This window comes from Ceratina calcarata, unplaced genomic scaffold, assembly GCF_001652005.2.
Source record: "Ceratina calcarata isolate Rehan_Ccalc_2016 unplaced genomic scaffold, ASM165200v1 scaffold197, whole genome shotgun sequence".
Lineage (NCBI taxonomy): Eukaryota > Metazoa > Arthropoda > Insecta > Hymenoptera > Apidae > Ceratina > Ceratina calcarata.
Window position 1 is genome coordinate 120,995 of NW_017141270.1, and position 11,158 is coordinate 132,152.

At 44.7% G+C, this 11,158-nt stretch overlaps 1 protein-coding gene across 4 annotated transcripts in view; it reads right to left on the reverse strand.

Moving 5' to 3' along the window:
* LOC108622014 (uncharacterized) overlaps positions 1 to 4,422 on the reverse strand; it is a 68,690-nt gene extending 64,268 nt beyond the window's left edge. For 2 of the 4 annotated variants that reach the window (XM_026811167.1, XM_018019646.2), the window contains exons 1-3: positions 4,270 to 4,422; positions 2,241 to 3,049; positions 275 to 517 (exon numbers count right to left, since the gene is read on the reverse strand). In XM_026811167.1, coding sequence (XP_026666968.1) covers positions 275 to 517; positions 2,241 to 2,475 — 478 coding nt within the window. In that variant the 5' untranslated portion in view covers positions 2,476 to 3,049; positions 4,270 to 4,422. Of the gene's footprint in view, positions 1 to 274; positions 518 to 2,240; positions 3,253 to 4,262 lie in introns of all 4 variants that reach the window. The other 2 variants (XM_026811165.1, XM_026811166.1) reach the window with 2 other exon arrangements.
* Between the last annotated feature and the right edge of the window lie 6,736 nt (positions 4,423 to 11,158).

The window sequence follows — 11,158 nt, forward strand, 5'->3', positions numbered from 1 at the left end:
ATTTTGTCAACATCAATAAAATGCCAAATAATCATACCTAACTCATTAAATATCGAAATTAGAAGAAAAATGCACTATTTTTAATTGTAGTCAATGCGTTTTTCAAAGGTACATAAAATTTTGGTATTGACTATATAGCCAATACATCCTTAAATAAAATACATGAAGGTAAATGCAGTTATTTACTGTTATTTAAAACAGTGTTTCCGATGAATCTTGAATCCGATCAGAAACTGTGTCCGATCTTTGAAACAATTAACTTCGGTCGACTTACCTTCGGGCTGGTGCGGCGCATAGATGTTCAAGTAGAGACAGTCTTCGCTCTGGTTCGACAAGTACGGTAACAGCCTCTCCAGGTACTCGTACCTGACCGGTTTCACTTCGTCCCGTAAGTTCGGCACCACTTGCGGACAGACCGGCGCGAATTCTTGCGATTGTCTGACGCCGCGCCACGGCTCCGGCGATCGCGGGGGAGAAAATCTTAAGGAGCCGACCGGCGGCTCCGCGTAAGGCACTCCTGAAACGTCGAGCGTGATAGTTAATTGTCCACTCGTTTCGGACGACCAGCGTCAATTTTCAACCAGTTTCCGAGTTCGACACTCGACTCTGAGGGGTTCGAAACGAACCGAGCCACTTCCAGAAGGAATTAAGAGCTTAGCATTTAGACGAAATATTCCAAATAATAATAACATTTATTTATAAATGTAATTACTAATTACAGGACGGGCTCGTATAAAACGATTGATGGCGTACGTCTCTTGGCTTAAATAGTAAGCTACATCTCTCTGGGAAACTTGAACTAGCCTGGAGGTCGTCCGGCGTTTAGCATAAAAGCCGAAATAGAATACACCCGAGACTGCAAACAACTGTATTTCAATTAATAACGAAAATTGCTGCGAGTTTCAATTTAACTTCATTAATTTCGGCTTGCCTTGTAATACGCTAGTTCCATCAGCTAATTAAGTTTGTTCTTACAATTCTGAATAGCACTGGTTCAAAACTTTAACTCTGCGTCCGTAATGATTTGCAAGCGCCAAAGCTGGCCATTGCGAGCAGCTGAATCATAATATTAAGCTTTGACATTTTTGCATAATTAATCAGTTAAACTCATTGGCAAACTGTACTTGATGCATCAGAGTTATTAACTGTTTAAACAGTATAAATGCTATTATCAAATGTAACTTTTCTAGTTTAGTTTATTCGAACGAAAACAGGATTTTTATCATTTCGACGTAGAATTTAAAGACACCCTTATTCCTAATTTGCCTGGATCTTCCTCGGCGTAGCTTCTCAAAGCGGAACTGTTAGCATGCACGGAAATGCTCGGGATCCTGTGCCAAGGAATGTCAGGGGCTCTCAGGGAACCCAAGAAGGTAGAAACCCGCTCGATTTCGCTTTGGCAGCACGCGCACGCGACCAGGGATCATAGACGGGGAGTGTCTACTCCCGAAATAGCATGCGCGCTTCTCGTTTTGGACCCTTTGACGTATCGGGGCTCGGATACATCGCAGCTAATGCCGCGTATGGAGAGAAAGAGAAATACAGATAGAAGGAGAGAAGCTGATGCAGCTGCGAGAAACTTTCGCCGACCGGCTGACCAAACTTCGTCGTATCGGCAGGAAAGTGGAAATCGCGTCGGTCTCTCTGTGTTATCGCAGTCTGCCGGGCTTCGATTCGCCGCGTGATTGGCCCCGAAACTTGGAAACTTCCTATGTTAAACGATGATTGTGATCGGATTTCAATAGCAGTGATTGACCCTCGGAATCGAACCCGTTCCACCGTTCCGGGCTTGACCGACCACCCCCGTCCTAACGCACAACTCACCGACTATGATAATTCTTTTTCATATGCAATGTGTAACCTGCACAAAAATTTTCAGCCTTTGTAAATTAATTTCAAGTACTTGGTAATCGCGACATGTTTGACGGCGCACCTAGGGCACCTGTCCTAATGGCTGCTTGACCGACCAGAGCATATTCATGTACACCAGTACTGTAATTGACTGTCAAAGAAATAGCTTTTGTCATTTCAGAGACTTTTTTGGCTCCGAGCTCACCGACTATTTCGTTCCGTCCGAATTCGTCCAACAACGCAACATTACCAACAGTTGTTTTATACGAGTGTCGAAATAAATTCGCTATTATTAATCGCATGCTAATTAGTGGCCTGATTTATTAACCCGTATAAACGCGATCCAATCAGCTTGATTCGCTCGATCGATTTGGAGACGGAGAACTCACCGAGGAATACGTCGACGGCTTGGAGGTCGTGGTTGGTCCGCGGCTGGACGACGATCCCACGGAGACGACCCTGTTTCACGCGCACCTCCCTGGTCACGCGTTCCGGAGGGTCGTGGAACCTCGAGTAGTGACCGTACTGCGGTCTGGGCTCGTAGAAATCGCGGTGCTCCGTGAGTATCTGGGTGCAGGCCAGCAGCACGAGACCCACCAGTTCCAGTCGCAGCATCCTCGACATTTGTTCGATCGTCCGACCGGAAACCGTGGCAATGAATTTCCAACGGTCTGGACACGAATCAAGACCTGTCACCGCTGGGTAAAAATAATTCTTCGACGCGACTTCCGGTGGTTCGGACCGGATGGAAAATCGATCGACTGGCTCGAACTTTCGAAATCTTCACATTTTCACCGACGTTTATCTCTGCGTCACATTTTCGTTCTGCACAGTTTCGAGAATCGCACTTGCAAGATGTTCGCATCCGGAATGAAAGTCAAGGCTACCGAGTTCGCACTTGGTGCGACATCGTCGCGTCGAGACACGGCCGACTGTCTTAGGGAGCAAGAATGATCTCAGTCTCGCTGCCTAACGTCGATTACGAGGCGAGAAAAAGCGGTCCACGGTGTCCTCCAGCGGGATATTCTTGGGCGGAACTTGGGTGAACGCACGTACGCGGCAAGAGGGACAGAGAACGCTCTATTTTCGCTCTAAATAGAACGCTTCTGCTGTTGGTAAACTTCGCTCCGAGCTCGCGATTCCTAACAGCCTCTGTTAAAAATTCTCTGCCACGTATGATTTACGAAGTCGTTCAAAGCTGTCGGACAAAGAGTTCGAACGGATAAGAATTACGACGATAGAAACAGAACTTGAATAAACAACATTGAACTCAAAGTTTCGTCTAAAGCAATCGTATAAAAACGTGCCAAGTTTGCGATCTGTTTAATTAAACGATATCGAAGTAACTTCGAATCGCAGTTAATTAATTAAATTCCAGCTTCCTCGAAACAGCAGTTTCTCCTGTTGGCAATAATTAGCAGGGCAAACGAATTACAGAACGGAAAAGGGCAAGGCAAGTTTACTCGTAGTAAACGAGACCCCCCTCGCCCTCCGGGACCGAGCGGAGGGAGGGGTGGTAAATCGGGGTTTCAATTTGACCCATTCATCGGGCTGGCAATGCACCGCGGGAAAGGGGAACGATTTTAGCACGGTGTGAAAATCATTCGACGAAATTTACGTGGAAAAAACGTGGCACGCACGCGTGGCAAACCGGATTACGCGGGCGTGCGATAAAACCCGCGGGACGGCCAGCTTTAACGTGCGTTTAAAAGCACTCAATAGCGTTAAATTATGAATACCCGTAATTTACATCCGCGGCTTGATCGTCGACCGAATAACACGTCCGTTTTCTTCCTTTAACCCGACCCCCTCGCTCCCACCTCTTCTCGCCTTTTTCCCCCCCGTTTCCTTTTTTTTTTTTTTTCATTCACCAGCAACCAAGTTTCGCCGGGCTACGTGACGCGTTTACCGACGTTCCTAACGCGATTTTCAGCCGAGCGATTTCTCGAGCCTGAAAGGAACCGCGGACAGGGATTGAATCCGGGAGAATGCCTGAATCCGCACGAAAGTTTTCCCTTCCTGACGAGATACCGCCGCCATTAGGGCGACCGTGTGTCCAGCGGCATGAATTATCTTTCGGTTTTCCAGCTGACTTTCGAGTTTAACGGAGTTCACCGAGACTAGGGGATATAAACGGGGATCTCGCGTTTCGGAGTGATTAGAGATGCTTAAGGGAAGACGAGCGTCGCTTTCGCCGAGGATGTTGAACTTTCGGCTGCCCTTGCGGGCCTAGTGTCACGCGGATATTCTTGGAACACGCGGCTCCGTCCACGCTCGTCGAAATACGGCGCAAAGAGGAATCGCAATAATTCAAAATAAAATAATCATCTTTCGTTCGGAAGACGAATTCCTTCGGAAACGTGGAATATGTGCTGCGAAACGTTCACCAAAATAGACGAAAAATGACACACTTTTTACCTAAACTGTTTTTTAAACACAAGTCGACAAGCGACTGGCACCGAAATTTATTTCGATTATTTCATTCATTTAAATTATTCATTTTGACACTTTCTACGCATCGGAACGTCACCACTATCAGAGGCGTAGATTCCGCACGCGTGCAGGCGCAGCCTCGTAGGAACTCGCGAGTGGACTGATTGGGAGTTCGTAAGTGCTAAAATTAAATCGGGAACACGCGTCGTCGAGTGGCGAGAGCGCCGCTGGGCGGCTGTCTTACAACCTGAAACTTTTATTTTCGGGAAAATCGCTTCGCGATCGTTTACGAACTTTCCTACGCTTCGAATCGCGCTCGATGCACGCCAGAATTTTCGAAAAGTTTCTCAGCTCGGAATAGTTCTTTTTTAATTTGATTCGTGCCCGGACTTTGACAGGATCGAAATTTAACTTCCTGCTGGAAGTAATAGAAAACACACACGTGTCTTTATATTTATAAATAAAATATTTCGATCGAGATTTAATTTACTGCCAGAGGATACAATTTATTTATTGCATTTGTATTACTTAGTTTGATTAAAAAATAGCTTCATTATTATTTATATTTATAATCAGACTGCGGATTTTAGTTGGAAAGTTCGACGTGCAGGAAATATAAAGAATGCATTCTATGGGCAAGAATATGCATTGCATATTCGATTAAGGAAGATGTTCAAAAACTTGGTCCACCGAATCGATAAATATCGGCTGGGAGCGTGATAACCTGACGTTAAGGGAGATTAGAAAAGTTGCGGCGAATTACTTTTGCAGGTACACAAGCCGGAGGTTCCCCTTGTATGTAACGACGTGTTAAAGCAACGATAAGAAGGCTTTGAGAGGCGTCCTCGAGGTACGAGGCGTTCCCCGATGAAAGTGGCTTCCTCTTCAGGGGAACATCTCATTCACGTTAATGAACTTACTTCGTGTCCCGAGGACGCACCAGACCAACGGAAGTGCACGACCCTTCCGCGAAGACAAAGGTTTGCATGAATTTCGCCCGGTCATAGAAAAATCATTATTTTTTATGAAAACGCTTTAACCAATTTCCAAGATAATTAGATATTGGAAAGTGACGTATTTTATTTATTTCCTATTATTGATTATCGTACATAGTGAGTCAGTATTCATGACGAAGATTGAATCGAAGCAATCTCATCAAATAAAAGTAAAGAAAAACGTGGAAACAGTAGTTCAGCATTGACCTCGGTGCAGACTAATCACGAGAGACGGTTATTTTATACCCGGGACTCATTTCCTGTGTGAAGTAAATATTTCGATGTCCCAAGGGATCAATTCATGATCTAATAAACTGTGCCCTGGAAGACTGTCCGGCGGTCGCGTCACCTGTTTCCATCTGAAACTTTAATCAGCCCCTCATTAAACAAACTTCCAGTTACCCAGAAAGTTGCCGTTCAATATTCATCAGCTTTTACCCGGATCAGGTTTAAAAATTCATCGGACAAAGGTCGGGAGTTTCTTTAAACAGGCCGCTAATTCAAATTGCACCGTCCTGACTTTCTCGCCGCATTGGAATCGAGTTACGGCTTACCCGAGCGGGCGTCGTCGTCGTCGTCCCCGCGTCGTTTTTATTTCGACGTCTAGCGTAGAACAGAGTCGATCGGCGACGCGAATAAATATTTCACGCCCCTTCAAAGGGGAATTACCATCGCCGCCGGATCCTCGTACCCCGCTTTGACAGACGCCGATCTTTGAGCTTGTCTACCGGCTAAGGGAGGCGCGGTAAAAGACAGGGGTCGGAGTTAAATGAGTCTCGTTTGCGGCAACCTCGAGAACTTGACCGTAACTCCAACGGCCAGAGAGGAAAAAAAGTAATTAGCCAGCAGCTTTAAGGGTGGTTAACGCGAAACAGCCAATTCAACACCTTTGCACATTTATTTATATAATTCAGACTGTGTAATTCGAATAATTCTTTAATAAATGTTTGTATTCGATCCTATCAGAAAGGAAACAGAGAATTTTTCGCGGAGCTTCACGGACGAATCTGGGATTGGCTGGAGGGAGATTTCGGGGAAGCCGACGGAGTGTGACGTAAAGAATTCGTGCCCGGACTATAAAGCATTCAAATCCTAGGAATCGATGCCGGATCTGACAAGGAACGCCGGCTTCTTAGGCCGATCGAGCCAAATAGGCGAGGATAGATTGAGAAATAGAAGGAGGATAGGTAGAGGTACGGCCAGTTCCCAGGCCCCCTCGAGCGTATTATATTTTACTCACCTCGCGAGAGCCTGCGCGCCGATAACCACTCTGTTTCGCTGCAGCCATCATTCTTCAGAAAATTCTGCTCGAACATGATGCATTCTTCTCGTAAGATGAATCTACTCTCACCGTTTATCTTCACTTTTAAAAAGCGTAAAACATTATACTCGAAAATATTAATAAAATCGTTGATTTTAATATAAAATTACGATTAATTATGATTATATAAAAATAATTCATGAACAACGTCTCAACGATTTGATCTTTATCTTTTTTTTTTTTTTGTCAATCTTCGAGCAGGATCACTCGAAGCTCTGTTAATCTTGAAACGATTTTAAAACGGCCAAGCGTATGATACGAAGTTTCATCAGGGACAGTGGCGTAGCAGCGGAATTTCATTTAAATTTCATTTAAATCCGGCGTATCGCGTTCGAGATAAAGAATGTAATCTGTCCGTAACAGCGAAAGTTACACGGCCCCCTCGACGTTAATATCCATCTCCGGGGGGGCAGAGGCGGATTATAAAGTCCCTCAGATTCACGAAATTCCTGTTCCCATGAAAGCCACGGTGTTTCAACGAATTCTTTCCGCTTCATACAGAAAAATATTAACTCGACGACGTAACTCGAGCCGTTCACAGAACTTCTAACGCTCCATAATGCTGGGCAAATTCAGATCTCTGTTTAGCAAGATTCACGCGTAACGGCCGCCCGCGAGGATTCCTGTAATAGCTGTTCCGTAAGCTCGGATCGCATACGGTGGGCCGGCCGTTAAAACAATTCCGATCCGGGCGGCGAATCAACCAAAAACCCGCAACTGATGGGATTTCAAGGTCCGCGCGATCACAGGCACAACAGGCGTGCGTCCAGGTAATCGTGTTTCATCTAGCCAATCGATGGTGAACCGACAGAACGATAGGATCGAACTAGTTGAATTTCAAGGCTGATTGAAGCTCATCCACTAGAGAATTGATGCGTTCCCTTGCCGCTCCTAAACCCAGCATTTACGTTCTTACGCGTTCTTTATCACTGATTAAAAAAACTGACACGAAATCAAATTTCTTGTATTAACACTAGATTGCCCAAGGAAGTAATTTTGACTGCTTTTGGGCAAATGTACAAATAATAATGCATAAATTTTTTTTTCCCAAGTGAAGTACGTATTTAAACCAAAGGTATTACATAAAACGCGACGTGCAACGATTCCATCTCCGAAGTGCTTCTACTTATAAAAATAATTTTTTCTCTCGGAACAAGAATGTTTCCTTTCAAGGTAGAATAAAGAGTTGTTGGTTCACCAGGGATTTTTCATGGATTAGCCAGACCTTCCAGTTTTCCCACCACAACGCGGCCGCGCTTTTTCCCTGCTAGCTATCGTTTCAACATGCTGAATATACGTGTACGACGTTCAAGCTACACCGGTGCTCACGGTTGTTCTTATTCTACCTCCGTGCCGCTCCGCAGCGGATAATCCCCAGGGCGTTTTACAGGTGTTACATTATTTTCTGTCGCCCGAGAAGGGTTGCCCAGCGACTGTTCATTTCCTAGATCCCATTTCCCCTCCCTACTTACGATATTTCTCCTATGAACGATCGAAATAGTAGCCAGAAATAATTAACAATTAAATAATTCTGCGATTTGTAAGGAACAATTTCGAAGAGAGGAGGATATGATCGATTCTTCGAAAACGTTGATAAACTTTGAGGATTGGGAAGGGTTAATATAAACATTTGACGGCCTTCGATGGAATAAAGAAAAGTCTGAGCAGTCGGGCTTGGACCGAGACGGATTTCTTTTGCGATTCGAGTTCTGTTGAATGAATATATTTGAATAAAGAGTTTTCATCAACCAAGGCTAATTTATTTAGGAATAGAAGTCCTACAGATTAAAACGTTTTTTTAATAAGAATTCATAGTTCTTTGAATGCAGATTTTTTATGTGTAGGAATAGAAGTCCTACAGATTAAAACATTTTTTTAATAATAATTCATAGTTCTTTAAATGTAGACTGGAAATAAACGTTAAAATCATTGGGTGTCTTCTGGAAGATCCATCGAAGGGCGAGAACGGTTTATTTCGCGATTTGTAACCTTTTATCAGCGAGTATACGGACAAGCCTGGACGCGATAACTGGGTAGAAATAGTGAAAAGCCGGTATACGTAACAGGTAGTATCGAGTGGTGAATGAAAGGAAGAAGAAAGGCTTTCATTCACGACGGATTTTTCCGGGATTAGCCGGATCCCCTTGTATTATTCGCCGTACAGCTATCCACTGGCAGCCTGCTTCGTTGATAATGGCTTCAACGTTAACCGTTCCTTCCCTCCTGCGGGCTCAGCCTCGGTTCCATTTACACGTGTCTCGTCAGACCAGCCGCTGTAAATAAGACATCAATTGTCAGGTTTCTCAGAAAGTACGCGACATTTTATACAAGCATTATTACGAGGATGCATCTGGCTCGTCGAAATAATGAATTCACGTGTAATATTGTTCGATGAAACGAATAAAGTGGTCATTGTGTATTTATTATTAACTCACCCCTGCGTATTTACAGAATAAACGGCCTGGGTCTGATTTCCTGGTTGACGTTTATAATTAAAGGAAAATTGAACCGAGCGGATGAACGAACGGTAACAGAGAGAGAAATCTCGTTTACGATTGTACGTCGTCTCTCGGCGAGGTACCGAAAGTGTTTTCATAACTCCGGGACGACTCGAGGGGAAATCGTTTGGAGGGAAACGACCATAAAGAACGAGAATATCGCTCGTGTCGACGGTTACGAAACGATGGACGGTTTATCGAGGAACGCATTTCTATTCTGTACAATTTTATCGCCGTTCTTATCCGGTTTAAAAGAGAAAGGCAAACATCGGTAAAATCTGTAGAACCGTCGAATTTCGCCTGTCCCGCTGGCTTAAACGAAGACAAATTTTGACGAGGGGAGAAAACGGGCAACCATCGACTGTCTCCCATGATTTTGATGGATCACGCGAATATTACCCAGGGACTCGCGAAACTTTGTATCGCCAAGACTCCGTCGAAGCGAGTCACATTTCCCAACTTGTAAAAGGGTTTCCCTCGGAACTCGTCAACCCTCGCGCTTTGTCCTCGCCCAGTGAAACTCCAAGACGCTCCCTCGTCTTTCATGTATCTCCAAGAAAATCGTCTTAGACCTGCATTATTTATTATTAGTTTCTCGTCGGGCCAGATATCTGGTTAACTCCGAGCAGCACGCGTAGCCCAAAGCGAAGAGATGAACTCAGCGATTTTATGATTGAGTCCGACGAAAACTAAGCTCCTTCCACCAGCAGCCAGGCCTCTCGATCGTCTTTTCATCCGTTCGAGTGGTTCGTCATTTTATAATCTGAAATCGAGTAGAGAGACCTGAGACGACAAGAATCAGTCTAAAATTCATTGAAAAAGTGATGAGAAAAAGTGTTGACGAAAACATTTTCGACCGGATTATCAACGCTCTCGAAGTAACCGAAGTTTTAAGACAGGATTAATAAAACATGAAACTAACAGGGAAATGACTTTATTCCTCTTTACTCCTTTGAGCACGAGCACCATTATAATGGCTTCCCTCGAGACAATATTCCAAGACCAAACTCCTCTACAGCTCCCTCCCTCCCCCCTCCACCCTTCAGATAATACTCCGGAGGCAAACCCCGCCGCTGTGGCTTTCACTTCTTTCCATGTGATTAATTCGCAAGGAACCTAGCGAGAGAATCCTTTTCAGAATTTCCTACCTGACGATCTCAGCATTAAATCCCACCTGACTCATTTTGACAACATTCCAACCGGGACGAGCCATACTTTACAGTTTTGGCACTGAGTGCATGCACCCGGCACAGTATCCTTTCCTCCCTAGATATTTATTAACCTAATACTCATCGATTCCCCGGGAGATTATTTTCTCATATCTTATTTCAGTTTAACCAAAAGGAATACGTTTAACAGTCAGACAGCGAATGAATGTGACGACGATATACTGCGCTTCGGGATGAGGTTACATACCAGTTTCGTGGACGCGTTTCCTCCTCCGTTGAATTTCGACAAATTTATGAGACAGCCGAGAGACGCGGTCCGATTGAGCGCACGCGATCGAATTAATTCATGCGCGTCGCGTAAAGGATGGTAAAAGAAAGAGACGTTAAGATGGTGGACAACGAGCCTGACGATTGATCTATCTCCCCGTTGTAGTTAATAAATTGTCTCGAACTTTTCGTGATTTCCGTTCAGGGGCAATGCATCGTGCAGTCGCTCGACGAGTCATTCGTGGAATTCAGAAAAGATCGAGTGGCCCGCGATTGTTCATGCGCTCATTGAGACAGCAGTCGAAGATCCGTGAATTTGATTAATCGCCGGGAGAGCCGCTGCGATGGCGGACAGATTTGAAAAAGCTCTAAACCCCGATCGATCGGAGTAAAAGAGCCTCGTAAAGAACCGTCCGTTTCTAGGACAGGTTCCTTATCCTCGTGGCAGGGCCACGGTAACCCGGGATGAACCTCTTTCGGATAAATTCCTACGCTTTCTCTTGTCCCTCCTCTTTCTCGCAGGACAGGCCACTTCTACTGATAAATGACTCATAACGATTTGAATCTACAGGAACACCAGTTTTATTATGGACTACCAGCGTTCCACAGAATTAATTGTCGTAG